This window comes from Notechis scutatus, chromosome 3 (genome assembly GCF_049901735.1).
Source record: "Notechis scutatus isolate UNSWTSFEM ecotype Mainland chromosome 3, rNotScu1.2, whole genome shotgun sequence".
In the NCBI taxonomy this organism is placed as follows: domain Eukaryota; kingdom Metazoa; phylum Chordata; class Lepidosauria; order Squamata; family Elapidae; genus Notechis; species Notechis scutatus.
The window spans coordinates 169,733,353-169,751,704 of record NC_142011.1 but is presented as its reverse complement, the minus strand read 5'-3'; the positions used below and the strand labels follow the sequence as shown (position 1 = coordinate 169,751,704).

At 33.1% G+C, this 18,352-nt stretch overlaps 1 protein-coding gene and 1 long non-coding RNA gene across 5 annotated transcripts in view; one reads left to right on the top strand and one right to left on the bottom strand.

Annotated features, from left to right (window-relative positions):
- Nucleotides 1–1,122, bottom strand: part of LOC148131468 (uncharacterized) — a 6,310-nt gene extending 5,188 nt beyond the window's left edge. The window contains exon 1 of the long non-coding RNA XR_015748897.1: nucleotides 971–1,122. This is a non-coding gene — a long non-coding RNA (uncharacterized LOC148131468). The remainder of the gene's footprint in view (nucleotides 1–970) is intronic.
- On the top strand, nucleotides 234–18,352 carry TCEA1 (transcription elongation factor A1). Of its 4 annotated transcripts, none has more exons than XM_087961731.1 (10): nucleotides 234–1,451; nucleotides 6,821–6,883; nucleotides 9,298–9,403; nucleotides 10,885–10,972; nucleotides 11,477–11,622; nucleotides 13,162–13,218; nucleotides 13,737–13,891; nucleotides 15,183–15,329; nucleotides 16,741–16,812; nucleotides 17,553–18,352. In XM_087961731.1, exons 1-10 carry the CDS (start codon nucleotides 1,383–1,385, stop codon nucleotides 17,559–17,561), a joined length of 912 nt encoding a protein of 303 aa, XP_087817857.1. In that variant the 5' UTR covers nucleotides 234–1,382; the 3' UTR covers nucleotides 17,562–18,352. The 4 variants fall into 4 exon arrangements, with proteins under 4 accessions (XP_087817857.1, XP_026526213.1, XP_087817859.1 ...); XM_026670428.2 differs by having other exon boundaries at nucleotides 11,474–11,622; XM_087961733.1 differs by lacking the exon at nucleotides 234–1,451 and adding an exon at nucleotides 1,573–1,727 and having other exon boundaries at nucleotides 11,474–11,622.

Here is an 18,352-nt window from a genome sequence, read left to right as displayed (position 1 = left end):
TCATGTTTAAATTTGAACATGTAATCCAAACTGCAGTTATAAGCATGCACAAGCTGATATAGATACAAAAAAAACCCAGTTATTTCCATGGTAAGTAATATATATATATTGTCACATTATTCCAAGAATAAAACTAGATGCTTTGTGAACCTTAACGTTCTATAATAGCTTTTTTGGTATCTTACATGGTTCACAAGAATAATAAAATGAGCTCAGGCAGAAGCTATGCCATAAATGTACTTTATTACAGTTTACAATGGAAAGTAGAATTACTGCATCATATAAATCCATCTCTTCATCAAATCCCAATGCACATATAATTGCAAAACTATTGACTAAATTAGTAAATCAGTACTAAATACACCTGCCAAGGACTCTTGCTGAACTTTATATTTTCTCTTGTGTTCTAGATCAAATATACATTTATTCAAATACTTTATCACAGGTTTAAATCCTACAGAGAATATTGCACCCATGGCTGTTCTAAAATTGTTTTAGAATCGTTCTATTAATTTTTATATATTCAATAAAAAGGACAAAAAGGCAGTATACAGATGAGCAAATTTGCAAACTACAATAGAGTTAATTTCAGGAAACTGGATCCTTGAAGCCATAGCCTTCCAAATAAATTGAACTGTAGCCATAATATGGGCCAGAGCTGGTATTCAGCAGGTGCTGACCAGTTCTGGAGAACCGAAATTTTGAGTAGTTCGGAGAAACAGCAAATACCACTTCTGACTGGAGATTTTACAGTATCCTTCCCCTGCCACGCCCACCAGGTAGTAAAAAATTGAATCCCACCACTGATTTGGACGTGACTTTTGTAGTATAACACACCCGGATCACGCCTAAATAGAGTTATGTTATCTCTCGAGATCGCAAACCACTGCTGCTTTTTTTCCCCATTTGTCAAGACAGAACAACTCACAGCCAAAAGTCCTGAGGTTACAAAGTTACAAAGATTCTACACCTTTGTGTCATTTCGGTCGCCGACAACCTCTTCTTCCTTCCTTCTCTCCGCAGAGAGCTCGATAACTTCCGCTAAGCGGTCGGAACTCTGAAGGGAGACGAAGCTCCACCCCCCCCCTTTTTTTAACCCTTAATCGATGTTTTCGGTTTTCCGGAGCATTGCCTGGCTCTCTCTACCGATGTTTGATCAGCAAGGCCTGGCGCCACGGCTGTCGAGCTGTCGTTGCTGGCCGGTTGATGTTCACAGCGACCCCGACAGTGATTTGGCGGCTCCATCTTTGCTTTTGCCCTGAAAGCGTCGGCGTTCGTGGCGTAGAAGCAGCATCGAAGGTTGAAGCTCACTGCTCCTCAGTCGCCCATTAGAGAGAGACAGAGAGAGAGAAAGAGGCGCCGCCGTGGACCCGGCAGCCGCCATGAGCACCGAAGATGAAATCATCCGCATCGCTAAAAAGATGGACAAGATGGTGCAGAAGAAGAACGCGGTGAGGTCCACCGGGAGGGAGGGCGAAATGTCCGTTAGCCCCCTCGCGCGCCCGACTTCAACTTCTGTCTGACCAATCAGCGGCGCTGTACCTCAACGGGGGGCCCGCCTTTTCCCGGGGGAGGGGAGGCTGATAAATGAGAGGCTAATGGAGGGCAAGCTTCGTTCGCCCCCAGTTCCTCTTTTGTGATGTTCCAACTGTCATCCGTGACGGGACCCTGACCTCAGTGTCTGGGCCAGTTATGGTAGCTCTCCTGGTTTGTAAAGAGCCGTAGTCGTACGTCGCGTTCAAATCCAGAGAAAGCGTCCTGTGGCGGCATTTATTGCTCTGTAGAAAGGCCCAATTCTTCACTTTCGGAAAATCGAAAATTTGAGCCCGCTGGAGCCTCGCCGACTTTTAAAATCAGATTAATGTTGCGGGGGTTTCTTTTTGTTAAAAAGCTGTTCTATCCTTAAGATCTATGATACCTTTCTCTTCTTCTTTATAATGCGATGCCAGTCCTTTTTCTCCTCCCCCCCCCCCCCCAAGACTTTGTGGCTTTTCTGGTTATATGGAGTTATAGAATCTATAAAATGTCTTAAAGATGCTTACCCTATAGGTATATGTCAAACTTCCATTTTGCTGTTATAATTCACTACATTGCGTTTTGGCCCTTGTAAATTTTAGCTTCCATTGAGATTGTTTCCAAACCTCTTATCAAAATTTAAATGATGCACTGCATTGCAACTGTGTATGGATATTGAAATCCCAAAGTGTTTTTATTGTAATGTTTATTTACAATCAACAAACAAAAGGTTTGATTCAAAATGCTGTCCTCTCAATGTATTATTATAAGATATAAGCTTAAATAATTGTAAGTTTAAAACACTGATCTAAAACTGCATCACCTGTTCCAGAGAGAGGGAGTCTCTGGATTTTAGATGTTGCTAAACTACAACTCCCTGCATCTCTGAGCAATTTCAAGTGCCAACTGTGAAATGAAGTATATTGGAAGAATTCAGTTTTTGGTGTTAAGAAATATGTGATTTGCATTGTATAGCAAAAGGGTTCTGTGACTACCAAGAAAGAACTTCTTGGTACCATTACCAAGCAACCATAAAAATACTCGGATGCAAAGCTGCAGGAAAATCAAAACTTTGTGTAAAAACAATAGCTTGGGATAATTGCAATTCTAGCTTATATATGTTGCAGTTTATTTTCAATATAATTACTTGCAGAAAAGACAAACTCAGAGATATTGCACAAAGTAGTACTGTCTGCTAAAATGTTTTAATTAATACATACACACATACAATGAATTTTAGAGTAAAGCCAGGCTTGCCACTAAGGGTAATAAGTTTTTGTTATTAATTAAATGAACTTATGACTGAAGTTATCCCATATTCTTACTTTAGTATGGATTTAATATGCAGACTTGTGCACAGACATTTTTCCATTTACATTTGGTTCTCTTAGGCCCCTTGAACCATGATATGGTGGCATTGTTAAGGATTATAATTGCTTTTATTATAGTGATATTAGTAACTATTAATGCTTTTTATAGTATATTTAGTATAATGAATTACCTTATTGTGTAATGAATAGGTTCAAGTTGACAGAGGTAAAGTTACACATATAGATATTCAAAAATCAAGAGCAGTTGAGTAAGATTAGACAAGAAAAGATAAGCAGTAGCTTTTCCTATTATTAGATATAGAATCAGAGTGTACTAAATATTTTTCCATGTGCATCTCATGCTACCATTCTATAATCACATACCTGAGATAAACTATTTAATTTAGTAGAAGTTACTTTTGAGTAGGCACAAAAGTATTTTCTCTTATAGACAGCAGCACCACTGTGTATAGACACTTAAGACTTGGAATATAGAATCCTATTTTAGTGGTATTTATACTTTTAAAATATTTTAATATTAAGCTGAGTTTTAATCATGTGAGTTGTAAAGAAAGATAAGATCCACCAAATAGCATACTTTATGATGATAGCATAAAGTACAATATGAGAGAAAGAGGAGGAGAGAGAATTCCTATTGGATTCAGGCACAGCTTTTAGAAATTTTTCAGTAGAATCTTCCTTTCCTCAGACAATGAACGCTTACAGTTTCAGTTCTAAATTCCTGATATATTAATCCTGGTTTGATCTGTGGCAGCTCTTTATGTAACTGGAAAAAAATTCCATATGATCCTGGAGACCACTGCTTGCCAGTATAGATTATATTGTGTTATCTGTAGAAGAATGGATATGACCTAAAGGACTGATTCATGTAAGGTAGCTTTCAATGTTGATAAATTTACTGTGCTTCATATGTGTAGTAGAAATTTTAAAAATAGGACAAGTGATCTGTCTATCTGGGAAGAGTTAACAATGTAAACTACAATCCCATGTATACTTAGGTCATTTTATATGTTCATTCTGAGCAGAGCTGTTAGAATTTTTCCATAAAAGATTACCAAGTTCTGTACTGGCATTTAGGAATACACTTTATTTTAAATTCTCAGTATAAATAAAGCATTTGAGCTGCTAGATCGGGGTATCAAACTCGAGGCCTGTGGGCCAATTCCAAGCAGGCCCTGTGGGCCAGATTTAAGGGTGCTTAAATCTGGCCCGCTTGGAAGTAGCAAAAGACTGGTCCATGGCCCCACCCACCCTATTTGGGCTGGAAAAATGCTTCAGGAGGCCATCCAGACAAAAAATGGGCCATATGGGGACCACACGTGGCCTCTCGTGCCCCATTTTGGCTGGCAGGGTGCTGCAAGAGGCATCAGCCTGCGGAGGAGAACTACAATGCTGATTCAGCCCTCAAAGAAATCCAGTTTGACACTCCTATGCTAGACCATATAATGAATTTGTGTTGTTAATGCTTGTGTGACAGTTGCTGAGATTGGAAATCCTCTAGTACAGATAGTCTTCAGTTTACAACCATTCATTTAGTAATCATTCAAAGTTATAATGGCACTGAAAAATGGATTTATGGCAGGTTTTCACATTTAGGACCATTGTATCATCACCATGGTTGCATGAAATTTGGGCGCTTGGCAACTGGTATGTACTTAAAACTGAAAAATGGAGCAAAACTTAACAATTATCTTGCTTAGCAATGGAAATTTGCACCCAATTGTAGTTGTAAGTTGAGGACTACTTTATCATCTTTTTTTAAAAACTTACAAGGATCAAAATTTGAAGACTCAAAAACAATAACGTCATATAAATGCCTGGTTAGGTTTCGTGGGGGATTGTAATATTTTAGGGACTCCACTTTCATAAAAATGATTTGCAGGCCCCATGAATTTAATAATCTACAGATCATGCATCACTACTGCAGTTTTAGAACTGTTCTATTTTTTATTATATGCACCTGTAGAGAGTTGCCACAGGCTGGGAATTCTGGTAGTCCCAACACATATGAGAGCACCAGGATAAAGAAGAATGTCTTAGCAAAAGCCATAATATCAGTAGTGACATCTGTTTTGTAAATATTGTAGTAACTAAAGTAACTAAACAGTACTATAACATACGTAAATAAGGATATCTTTAGATATTAGATGAATAAGGTATGATTGAATATGTCTGGTGGAAGCCACTAAAAAATACTTTCAAGTGCAATACTGAATCTATCTATCTATCCATCTATCCATCCATCCATCCATCCATCCATCCATCTATCTATCTGCCCATCTCACTATCCAAAGCCTCTTGGGCAGCTTTTGTATTATTTAATAAGGGAAGAAGACTGCAGTAATAATTGAAATTAATATTTTTGTCCTTTTAGACATATTTTGTGTCACAAAAAGCAATCACTGTATGTGTATTTGTATTGTGCAAAAAGTATTTTTGTTCAGAAAGTGTTTAGAAAGTATTTAAATGGTGTTGAAATGCCCATTTTACAGTCATATTTCATGTAGATGGCTTCAGTTTCTTAGAAATTTTAACTTGAAATTAATAGAGATTTGCTGTCAGAAATACTATGCAGTATTTCTAAAAAATCAATTTAGTAATATACAGATAGTCTTTGACTTACAGCTATTTATGTAGTGACCATTCAAAGTTACAACAGCACTGAAAAAGGTAACAAACTTTTTCCCCCTTTACAATTGTTGTAGCATCCTTGTGGTCATATGATTAAAATTTGAACGCTTGGTAACTGGTATATATTTATATAGTGTCTTAGTGATCTTTGTGAAAATTTTAGTAATTTTTAATGGACTATAAGTATTTCTTTTGATCTTGTCTTTGGAAAGGCAACTTCTTTACCTCCTGAATAATTTCATTACATGTTTTTCTAGGCTTGTATGTATGTATCTGTTAGGGTCTCAAGTAGACAAATCTTACTATCTTGTTAAATTCTTACTATCTTGTTAAAATCTTACTATCTTGTTAAACCCGAGGAGTGCTTGCTTTATGAAAAGGACATTTTATTCATAGTTTCCTATTACTACAGTAGAATTCCTTATTTTCAGCAATAAAATGTATGTGACATGGAGCCAAAGTCTGAGGGGAACTGTCTAATTTGAATTGTCTCCCTTTCTTGGATGGAATTCGTTATAGTTGTGGGGTCTTGTGATTCAGTGCTCAGTAGTTGTGATAAGAGTATAAAGTTGACATTAACTGATAAATGTTTAAAATTCTTTCAACAAAAAGAAATTTATTATTTCAACAGAAGGAAAATTCTGTGTAGTAAGAATAAAGTTAATACAAATATGTCCCTTTAATATATTGTGGTTATATTCCATTAAATTACTCTTAGAATTCAATTCTATTTCATAATATCTACCAGAATATTTCTTTTGATACTCATGACTTACATGTTGCCAGAGAAGTAATTTTTTATGATTCTTACAAATCAAACCTTTCAATCAGATCAATATAAGAGTATAACCTAAAACTGATAGATTGTACCTATAGAAGTTGAATATTGTGGTAAAGTATATTTTCCCCCTTTCCCCTTTTTTACTATGTTTAAAAATACATTAGGAGCTCAGGATTAAATAGAAATCAGACTGTGTAAAATTATCGACAATGTAGCATCTTGAATGGAACATCTTGAATAATATTTGGTTTTGTGCTAATTCTATAAAAAAAATTAGGCTGGATTTCAATATTGTGCAAGATATTGGAAAAATTAGCAGTCTTTAGAAAATGTTAATTAAATGTCACTAGCTTCACATAGATAGCTTTACTTTAGGATAGACCTAATTCACTTTTAAGGACGAGAAATGTAGTCAGTTGTTCTTGGAACAAGCATGAAAAAATATTTTTCAAATGTTTATCAATATCATTTTTACTAGCATTTATATCATAGATTTGAAGATGATAAAATAATAGGTGTCTTTATGGCAATCGGTATATTTAATTTTCAATGTGTTTTACAGGGCGGGGCTCTTGATTTACTCAAGGAACTTAAGAATATGCCCATGACGCTGGAACTGTTACAGGTATGCGCTTTTTTCCCTGCAAAAATACTGAAATTGATAATGCTATAAACACAGAGATGCAGAAACTAACTTCATTAGTATGATATTTCGGATTCCTTACAAAGAGAAAATGATTTGTCAGATGTTAATTTCAAACATAAATGCTATAAATGTATTGATAAGGAAAAATATATTTAGTTATGATTATTGAATCTTGCTAGTAGATTTATGATGCTTATACAAGTAGTCCTCGACTTACGACCACAATTAAGGCCGGAATTTGTGTTGCAATGATACATGTTAAGTGAGTTTTGCCTCATTTTATGACATTTCTTGCAAAGGTTGTTAAGTGAATCACTGCAGTTGTTAAGTGAATACACTGCAGATAGTAATTTAGTAATACAATTGTTAAGTGAATCTGCTTCCCCATTTGCTTGTTAGAAGGTCGCACAAGGTGATCACATAACTCGGGAACACAGCAACTGTCATAAATATGAGTCAGTTGTCAAGTGTCTGAATTTTTTTTTTTTAAACAAGTTTTATTAATTTTTTTCAAAACACACAAGTCGTCATTATCCATTACATATTTAAACCTTTTTCCATTATAAATTTAACAAGTCAGATAAACTATAATTCTGTTTTAAACCATTTCCATATAAACATACAAAAACCTCTTATCCATTTTCTCTTTCTTTCTCTTTACTCTTATTCCATTTTATTATTATTATTTCATCTATTTCTTTCTGACTTAGTTACCATTATTCTCATTCTATATTTCTGCAAGGTTTCATTAATTCTCCTCCCCAAAAAAACTTATATACACAACACACAAAACATAAAAAAGATCTTTTTGGAAAGTAACTTGGACCCAGGTATTTCTTTCTTCATGGACTTCAACTGTATTCATACTCATCTTACATATCATTACTTATTTTATTTACCATTCTAAATCTTCTATATTAACTTCTCCCCATATTTCACTCTTTTTAATTCTATCTTAATTAATCATCTTAATTTGAGTCATTATATTTGTATCTTTTGTCCATTCTTTATTGTACCTTTGTCTCATTCCTTATAAAAAAAAAGAAATTTCTCCTGAAATCACTAATCAGAGTATGATGCCTTTCTATCTCCCGACTAAATTAATCAAATTAATCTTTAGAATACCCAATCCGATTTTGCTTGGTACATTCTAACTGAATAATACATCCAAAATAATTAAATACATAGTTAAACAATAGATCTAAATATTAAAAACAAATACTATAATGAAAATTTTATAATAACATCAATCCCATAATCTTATTAAACTCTTTAATTAAAGCTCAATATTCTAAATCTCCCTCATATTATATTTTAAAACCAATCATTATTAACATTTCAACATTTTAATCTCTTATCAACTCTTAAGCCATTTAAGTTTTCTATTTCTAATACAATACTACCATATCTTCTTATGTATCTTGCAAAATCTCTTTGAAGAAATTATACTTATCCTTTATCCCTAAAAAAAATTCCTTTTTTCCCATTTAATTTCAAAACTTTGTAGCTTTTCTCCACCTTTTCCCTTTCTTTCTTCTCCCAACAAACCTTTCTACCCCCTTCTTCTAGCCTCTGCCTTACTGGCTTCCCTTCTCTGTCGTATTCCTCTTCCCTTTTGTTTACCATCCTTATATTGATTTTGCACCTTGTTTTCCCTTTCTTAAATGTTTTTTTAAATCTTAAGTCCTTTATTTCTCTTCTCTTCCCTCTTCCTTCCCTCTTGGTCGAGTTCTGAGATTTATTAAAGATGGTTTCCTGTCTGAATTTTGATAACATGAGCATGAGCATGCTGCAATGGTTGTAAGTGTGAAAAATCACAAGTCATTTTTTTCCAGTGACATAATTTCAAACAGTCGCTAAATGAATTGTAAGTTGAGTACTACCTGTATATCCTGTATCCTATGATGGTTGAACTTCAGTGATTGTCTCATATCTTGGAGTTGTGTATTTATTTATTTATTTATACATTTATATGCCACTTAACTTTCAGTGACTGGGCAGTTAAAATAGTGTGTGTGTGTGTATTATGTAAAGTATGTATATACATATATGTGTGTGTGTATATAAAAAATATTCCACAAAATGTAGAAAGCTGATAAAATATGCATATAAATTTTTTCATAAAATCAGAATATGAGTTTATCTCATAAAACATTTAAAGGAAAGCTACAGTAGTTGCCTCAACAGATCACTATGAAGAGATCTGTCACTTTGGTGACTGAAATTGCAGATGAGGTGATTAGAGAATTTTTCAAAGGGAGTGAAAGTATAGAATTCACTTAAGACATCTCTTTTCTCCAACATATTTTTGGGAGTGGGGGGATTTAATGGCATATATGCAGTACTTCATTTTGCAAATACCTGTCATTGATCTTAACTATTTTAATTTTCAGTCCACAAGAATTGGCATGTCTGTGAATGCAATTCGGAAACAAAGTACAGACGAAGAAGTTACATCTCTAGCAAAATCGCTCATTAAATCATGGAAGAAATTGTTAGGTACAGATGCACTAAGCTTTTGCATTTTCTCATTGTTAGATGATTTTTAAATTAATCTAAACATTAGCTCCTTTTCTGGATCTTGTATATCCATTTTTTTCTTATGATTTTTGGCTGTGGTGAATGAAACTATAGCATACCTTAAGAGATATTCCTTCTTGATCATTCTATATGCTACTGTACTTAGTTGATCTGTGGAATATGTTTGCAGTTGGGGGAGGATGGATATCCTGGAAAATTCTCAAGTATTTATTATGTGCATTAGACAATTTAGAATGGTTGAAGCATGGGGAAAAGAGCATTTGAAATGTACATTCTTTTAAAAAATTACCTTCAAACATAATGCAGTGAGGCTATAGTGAAAACTTAAAATATAAACAAAGATTTTTTACAACAAAGTACTAAAATATAATATATTTAGGAAACTGCATAAGAAAGATAACAATCTAATAGTTATTAATAATCTAGCATTTTGAAGATGGATCAGTAAGTTATAGAAACCTATTTTAAACTATTCTTATTACAGTAACATTTCACTAAACTTTAAAAAGACCCTTGGATTAACAGTACTGATGAATCTATCTTGCAAAATTATCTGAAAAATCTAGAGTTTGTCAAGGTTGATGTGAATGACAAGGATCTTAGCTAGCCTATAACCAGAATGATATAAATTGTATTCTGTAACATGGAGATTAGGATAATGTTCATGAGATAATTATTTCCTTTGTAATCCAACTTTTCCTTTTTACTTGGATTCTTGATTCCTTAATAATGATAATACATTTTTCTGTCTTCAAGAGTTTTCCTGTGATTAGTCTTTTCTTAGTTTTATTCCCTGTATTTGCCCTATACTTTAAGCTACTATGACATACAAAATTTCATCCATCTACCATGGAGAGAGGGGTTCAGTAAGCTGTTTCAGAGTTGCTACACTGGAAGAGAGAAATGTAACACTTTTACCCACAGATTTATTTCTTACATATCCCCCTTTAGCTACAATTTGTGAGAAAAAATACTAATTTTCTACCTGTGGAAAAGAGCAGTTTAGAATAGATGTAGATTCAAAAAATAGCAGCAGGAGCTCTCCTTGCCTTTAAATGTTCTTTAGATGATAAAATTATTTTCATTTTTTTAAAATTAAGAATTAGAAAAGCTGATTGTGCCTCTCTGATGCTTGTTGGCAGGTCTCAGTTATGCATAGTGTTATGTGTCATCTTGAGATTAGACAAAGCTAAACAGTAGTTAAGTAGAATGAAATGGCTACATAAAGGGCAAAAGAGAAAGAAGAACAGGAAGCAAAGGTTTATCTGACCTGTTCTTATAAAGCTAATTGGTTAATTAATCAGATATAATTAATTACTTAAATTCATTCATTCATTGCTGCACAGGCATTCCCTAATCTTTTATTTATCTTGGATTGACATCCCCTTATTTCATCAACTGAATTATTATTGCTTTTATGTATTATATATGCATTTTAGATGGACCATCAAATGACAAAGAATCTGAAGACAAGAAAAAAGAATCAGCATCATCTTCACAAAACAGTCCTGAAGCAAGGGAAGAAAGGTATATCTTATAACCTTTTTGCTTAAATGGTAGAAGACAACTAACATTAACTCATCCTAATGTTTACAAACTTAAAAGAGTACAAACTCAAAGGTAATATTAAAGGATATGATGAAAGAATGTATGGAAAAAAGATTACAGAATAGTCTTATACCATGTACAGTACATTTAACACTTGGTTAGGTGAAATCCTGTCAGTTTAGATTGGAATATTTAAGTCAGAAATAATCATTATGTACAGAGATGAGACTTCATTCTTGCATTACTTTTAATACTTGGGATTGATGAAATATTTATTACTGCATTTATGAATTTCATTATACAAAGGAAAATATAATACTGGAGTTTTTTGTTCATTGATTTACATATTTAAAAGGGTCATTTGGTCAGTAAAATTAGTGTCTGGGTGGATGATAAAGAGGGTCCAAATCATACCATGTGGGTCCTGCTGATTCATAGTGAAACAGAACAAAAAAAAGTGTTCATCTGTTGTCTATTTAGCAGTTCCAGTAGCAATTCAAACAACAGGAAAGAGGATTCTAACATTTCAACAGACACATATATCTCTTCTTTTCCCCGGGCTCCAAGTACATCTGATTCTGTACGGATGAAATGCAGAGAAATGTTGGCAGCAGCTCTTAAAACGGGGGGTAAGAATTATATTATTGTGCTATACTTACTTTTCATTTGACTCCATATTTTCTTTCTGGTTTTATTCAATACAAAATGCAAGGCTATTAAGAAACCGGCTGTGAGATTATATTAAGTGCATGATGAAAAACATTTTTAGAGGATCCTCTATATGTTGCAGTATGTGTGCTTATTATTTTTTAGTCACTGTGAATTTGTCATATTTCTTTTTGAGAATGGCCTTAAGTTATTATTCTTAGCCCTGAACTGATAATTGTTGCAATTTGAATTTACAGTTAAGTGGATTGGGTACACATCTGATATTACATAAAGAGATGTCTTGTGTCAGTACTGTAGAAAGTCTTTTGCTGATCTAAAGTTAAAAGTTACACCAAAAAAAATAGTGGAGAAGTGAAGTGAAAAATGACCTAGTGGAAAAATAACCTAGTGAAGTGTCTTCGACCAGTTAATGGAAGTCTTAGAAAGTTAATTTCAAATTCAAAGAGGGAAGTGTAAAAGAGAACCAAAAGAACTGACTTTCTTTCAATTCTAGAAATAAATAGCTTACAGTTTAACAAATTAAGGGTCCAAATGAAATATTCAAGATGATGGTTATTATCTTTAAAACCTTATGTATGGTATAGGGCAGTGGTGGCTAACCATTTTGGGTTCTTGTGCCTAAAATTGCATGCGTGCTTGCACATGCGCGTTCGCATGCCAGCACCCAGAAGGCAATACGCGTGGCCCCCCAATGCCCCCTGCGCATGCACACGCGATCTACCCCGCCACCCCCTTACCTGCACTGGGCATGTGTGCACCTCCCAGCTGATTTTTGGCCCGCTTGAGGCCTTTTTTGGCCTCCCAGAGGCTTGGAAATACAGGAAGTGACAAAACAGGCCTGTTTCTTGAGCTCCAAAGGCTGCAGGGGCTTCCCTCGAGCCTCTGGGAGGCCGAAAAAGGCCTCAAACGGGCTGAAAACCAGCTGGGAGGCGCACGCATACCCAGTGAGGTAAGTTTGGCTGGGGCTCGCTTTCCCGCACAAATGGCTCTGTGTGCCACCTGTGGCATGCGTGCCATAGGTTCACCATCACGGGTATAGGGCCTATGCTACCTATCTTCTTCACTTTCTGCTCATCTGATACAATGTTGCAGAGTGGTATGCTTTGGGTCATCCCAATTAAATGATATTCTCTTTTTTAATACCTAAGAAATTCACCTGCCTTCTGGAATGAAGTGGGATCCATATGCTTCCCACCCTAATGTTCCAGAAGGCTTTGAAAATCTATTTACCCAAGCCTTGGAGTAGGGTGGATGGAATTTGTGATGTTTTATGTTTGGATTGTTGTTTGGATTGCCAGCTTGTGATTGTTTTACAGTTATTTTTGTATTTTTTTTTCTATCTTGTTTTTATGATACTCTCTAGTTGTGGATAGAATCTACTGCAGTTATAGTGCTGTATAATTTGGAGCACATTTTACTAAGTGCAATTTTATTTGCATCTAAATATATGTATATAATCAGGTTACAAAAAACTGATTCCCAATTAATTTATTTTTCAGATGATTATATTGCTATTGGTGCTGATGAGGAAGAACTAGGTTCTCAGATTGAAGAAGATATCCTTTCTAATATAATGAAAGTTCTACCTTATTCTGTAGTTTAATTCTTAACCTCTTTTAAAATATTTTGTTCTTTAATTTTTTGTGGGCTCCTATGGTTGTTTACATCAGTCTGTATTGTGTTCTAATATATTTACATTTGTATAAACTTTAATAAAGTAAATTAGAACAGATAATTTTTAAACAAATTGTATGGTAGAAAGAGGATATATTTAAAAATATGTTTAGAATTTTGTATAGATTTTGTTAATAACAGGACAATACCTTGGAGATAGCTGAGATTATTAAAATATTTTAATATTGAAATATGCCATTAAATAAACATTGCTTTTGTATATATTTAATTCACGTAAGCAAGACAAACTTGATAGTTTGTGGCTAATATAAATTTAGTTAAGTTTCTAGATATGTATTGCTCTTATTAATTAAAAACAGCCAATTATAAAATGTGGTCAAATATATGTAAAATAAATGAATTCTGTGTTTTACACATTATTTCCTTAATTCATGAATACCTATATTTCAGGAGCTAAAAAATACTGACATGAAATATAAAAATAGAGTGCGCAGCAGGATAGCAAATCTTAAAGATACAAAAAATCCTAATTTAAGAAAAAATGTTTTATGTGGAAATATATCTCCTGATAGATTTGCTAAAATGTCAGCAGAGGTAATAAAAATTCAGCATATTACAATTTTTATTTTTTTAATCTAAGATACAAGTATGAATCCATATTTAGTTGACACACTATAAAACATTTACATATCTCAGTTGAAAATAGTGTCAGAGTCTTCCTGCCTACTTGATTTGTTTAAGCAAAAATCTATGACTTTTTGTGTTTCAAAATAAAAATACAGTATTATTTGTACTTTAGAAAAAAATTCAGAATGTATTGTTAAATTATACTATATAATTTAAAAGTATTTAAATTTATCTGTTGCATGTTTTAGCAACATAGAAGGCTATAATTTACTGCTGTCAAATCTCCATAGAATAGCACAAATGGATGAAACAACATATGTTTTGCATGCAGTCATTGGTTCAGTTCCTGGCATCTCCTAATATGGCTTGGAGAAGCTTCTACTTGAAATCTTGAAGACCTACTTTCAGTTGATGTAGATATTATTATGCTGGAAAGATCACTCCTCTAACTGGGTATAGTGTCAAGTTAATAGTTAAGTTTGAGCTCAACTTCCTGGAAGTGATAGTACAATTTTTCTTGGCAATAATACAGAGCCCTTTGCCATTGCCTTTTCTTCCATTTTTTTGACTTTTCGGAATAGCTTAAAACCCAGCTGGTCCTTAAGAGCCCAAGTTAGGCTACCATATCTATGGTAAAAAACAGTCAGAAGATGGCAGCAGAGGGATCAGAAATCTTAAATCTATGATGCTTCCTAACTTGGTTGCCTATATTGTATATTAAAATAGGATTTTATGACTTCATTGCTTAGTAATGGAAATTCCTGTCCCAATTGCCATTGTAATACTACCTGTATATATAATTAGATTATGTTGAAGCTGTTCACTTCAACTATTTGAAGAATATACTTTTTCCTGAAGGCCGCTATGGAGAATAAATCATTAAAAGTTCTATATAATAACAAAACTATTGTACAATACTTAAGATACATGGCCTCTGTTATATTTTAAGACAGCAGCCAATCAGTATCTTTTGATAGCACTTAGAGGATGAGGTACAATAATGATTTCTATACCTTAAACTGGATTTTCAGTAAAATAAGTTGTCATTTTGTAAGCCTCCAAAAGGAACCTGATAATCCAATACAGAGAATAATCTAATATTATCTAATAAGGTTAATGCATATATAATAAATATTAGTAATACTTTTGCTTTCACAAATTAAAGGGTAAACCTATTATGCCTAGTAAATAAAGTGTATGTGTGTGTGTATTCAAAAAGTGTAAAATTAACATGATTTTTTGTGTGTGCTCACTGTAGGAGATGGCAAGTGATGAGTTGAAAGAAATGAGGAAGAACCTTACCAAAGAAGCTATAAGAGAGCACCAGATGGCTAAAACAGGAGGAACACAGACTGATTTATTTACCTGTGGTAAATGTAAAAAGAAGAACTGTACTTATACCCAGGTATATCACTTGTATCTAAGCTGCATTCAACATTTGTGATTGTGTGAAATACATTAAATAATATGCTCACAGCATATTATAAGGAACCAACAAGGCAGGAAAAAGATCCAATTCCCTTAACAGTTCAAAAATACCTTGTTTTATACATACTCTGGTTTGTGATTTAGACATTTCTATATGCCCGCTACAGTATTAGCTTTTGGAGTTAGTAATTTTTATCTATCGATCTATCTATCCATCTATCTATCTCCATTCACCCACCTATCTTTTTTTTAAATATAATTTTGACAATTTTTTTGGCTGTCTTGGGATACAGTATATTTTTCAAGTAGTTAAAGCATTACAATAATCTATAATTGATCTCTGCTCAAAATGGTGCGTGTTCTTTGATGTTTAGTTTTCTCTCTTCACATCAAATTTAACATTAAATCTTAACTCCCTATTTAACCTGTATTTCCAGTATCAGAAGGCAAAGGCCCAATTGAATGTTTTTGCCAGACACTCATAACCAAATAAGATACGGAAAACTGTTTTTGAGAGTAATAACTGGCAAAATATAGTCTTCTTAGATTTTAAGTTCTCTTATCACTGGCTATCCTGACTAGAGAAGTTAAAAATTCATCTGTCACAGAGGCATACTAGAGAGAATCTTAGCTGTTAAAGAGAAGGATTGTGGGTTCACTTAATATTTCATATGAAAATTATAAATTAATAATTTGGACTAAAGTTGTAATATTGAATTAAAAGTTAGTTTTAGCATACATTACTAAGCAACCAAAAGATTAACTATGATTAAACGAACTGGGCTTTTATATCTGAATAAATAATTCACAATGCTGGTTTTGATCATAACAATCCTTAACGTATTTAGGATTAGGTTACCTGAAGCAGCACCTCCTCTATGTACCTACTCAAACCTTAAAATTTTCCAGTAAGACCCTTCTCCAGTTGCCCCACCAAAGAAGGCAAGGTGGGTTTCTACAAGTTATAGAGGTTTTTTTTTCTGATATGGCATCCAGTTATGGAATTCCCTCCCAGTGAGGTTTGCCTGATATCCACATTGGTATCATTTTGGCACCAGGTGAAGAGCTTTGCATTTTCCTAGGCTTTAAAAATGACTTTTAATTGTATTTTAATTCATATTGTTTTACATTTTCAATGTTCACCTTGCAGCTGACTGGTTTCTATGGTGTTTTCATTTTGCGTTTAACTCAATTTTATCATACATGTTTTTATTCAAACTAATGTGTTATATTGTGACTAGAGAGTTTTGGCTTTTGGATGGGTTAATTACTTTAATCAGTAGATCAGATTGTACTGTTGTAGTACCACAAAATAAGAAAATTATATAACTATAGCCAAGTCACATTGCTATTTTCTGTTTGTTTCGGGGGTTGTTTTTTTTTGGTAGGTTCAGACCAGAAGTGCCGATGAACCTATGACAACATTTGTTGTATGCAATGAATGTGGAAACAGATGGAAGGTAAAAATAACTTGCTTTGTTTATTTTGTGCAGCATTGTTTCTTTTTTAATGCTAAAGTTTTTGTTTTATTAAGCATTTGTTTCATTGTTCTATATATATTTAACCAGAATAATGAAAACAAAGCACCCTAAAATTAAAAGAGAAAAAGATGGGAATCAAATATCATAATTTTGTGGTCAAATTTTGCCAAATATTGCATAAATAATAATAGAGGAAAACTAAAGTAGCAAGATTTCTAAAACTTATTATATACAGATTGTATTGTCAGAAGATTTTAACTTTTTCTATTGGAAAAAATAAACAACTTGATTACTGGTTTACATTTGCTCTACGAGGAACCCTTTTTTAAAAATAAATAAATCAGAATTTAGACAGTAATATAATATTTATTTTAATAAATATATAACAGCAATAAAATAAACTATAGTAAATACACAAAGTTGATTTTTTTTCATAGTTACCATTCTGGGATATATCTGTTTTTTAAAGAGGATTCTGCATATGAAATTGAATGTAAAACTGATATATGTAATCCAAGAAAAGCAGATTTAACGGATCCTCTATGTTTTTGAATTAAGTGCTCAAAATTGAAGTGAATATTGATATAAATCCTGATGTTAAATCAGAATACTCTGGATGTGTCCAAAAGTAAAATATACACATTTGCAGTCATAGAAAATAAATGAAGTGAACCTCCGTATATGTGCCTATCTCATAAATATTTATTTTCTTTTTACAGTTCTGCTAGAAGAAGAAATTGTTGGACCAGTTAAAAATAATATTATAATTAGCTTTAAGAACTAGGTAAAGCATCCGATTACTTGCAGAGATGTTTTTGTTTGTTTGCTTCCTTTTAAGCAAATAACTCTGAAATTAGATTTTGTTTTTGACATGACCATCCCTGTAGTTAATAGTCAGAGCCAGGATGCTTAGTTGTATGGTGTAATATTTTTTCCATTTTTATAAGCAACTCTATATTAAACTTTTATCAATGAAATTTGGGTAACTGTTTTTTTCTTAATTTTATAAACAATTTATTGTACTTATTTGCTTTTGACATACATGGTTGAATTTTTTTTTGTAAAATTCACAATGTCATACTCCATTTGAATCACTTCAATGTGTTAAAGCATTAAAGTTTTTCATAATACTAACAAAATAATCCATATCTAGTGTGGATAGGTGCGCTCTATAAATCATTTTTGCAATTCATCATGGTATTTCCTGTTCCATAACATACAAAAAGCTTTTTTGTATTGTCAAACTTCAAATAGTTTTGAAATTTGTACTGATATACCCCTACTATTATACAGCATAAAATATGTGCAGTATTTTTATATTAATGAATTCTAGTCTGCCTTTTAATGTATTGATTTGATCTGTTTTGTTTGGTCTCTTGTTTTCCAAACATGACCAAAAACATTATGTAATTTGCCAATCACACAGACATTTGGCAACAAATACATTTTACTGAAAAATAGTCTTGAATGAATTCTAGATCTCAGAGGTCAGAAATAAAACTGTAAATTTTCTCTACAA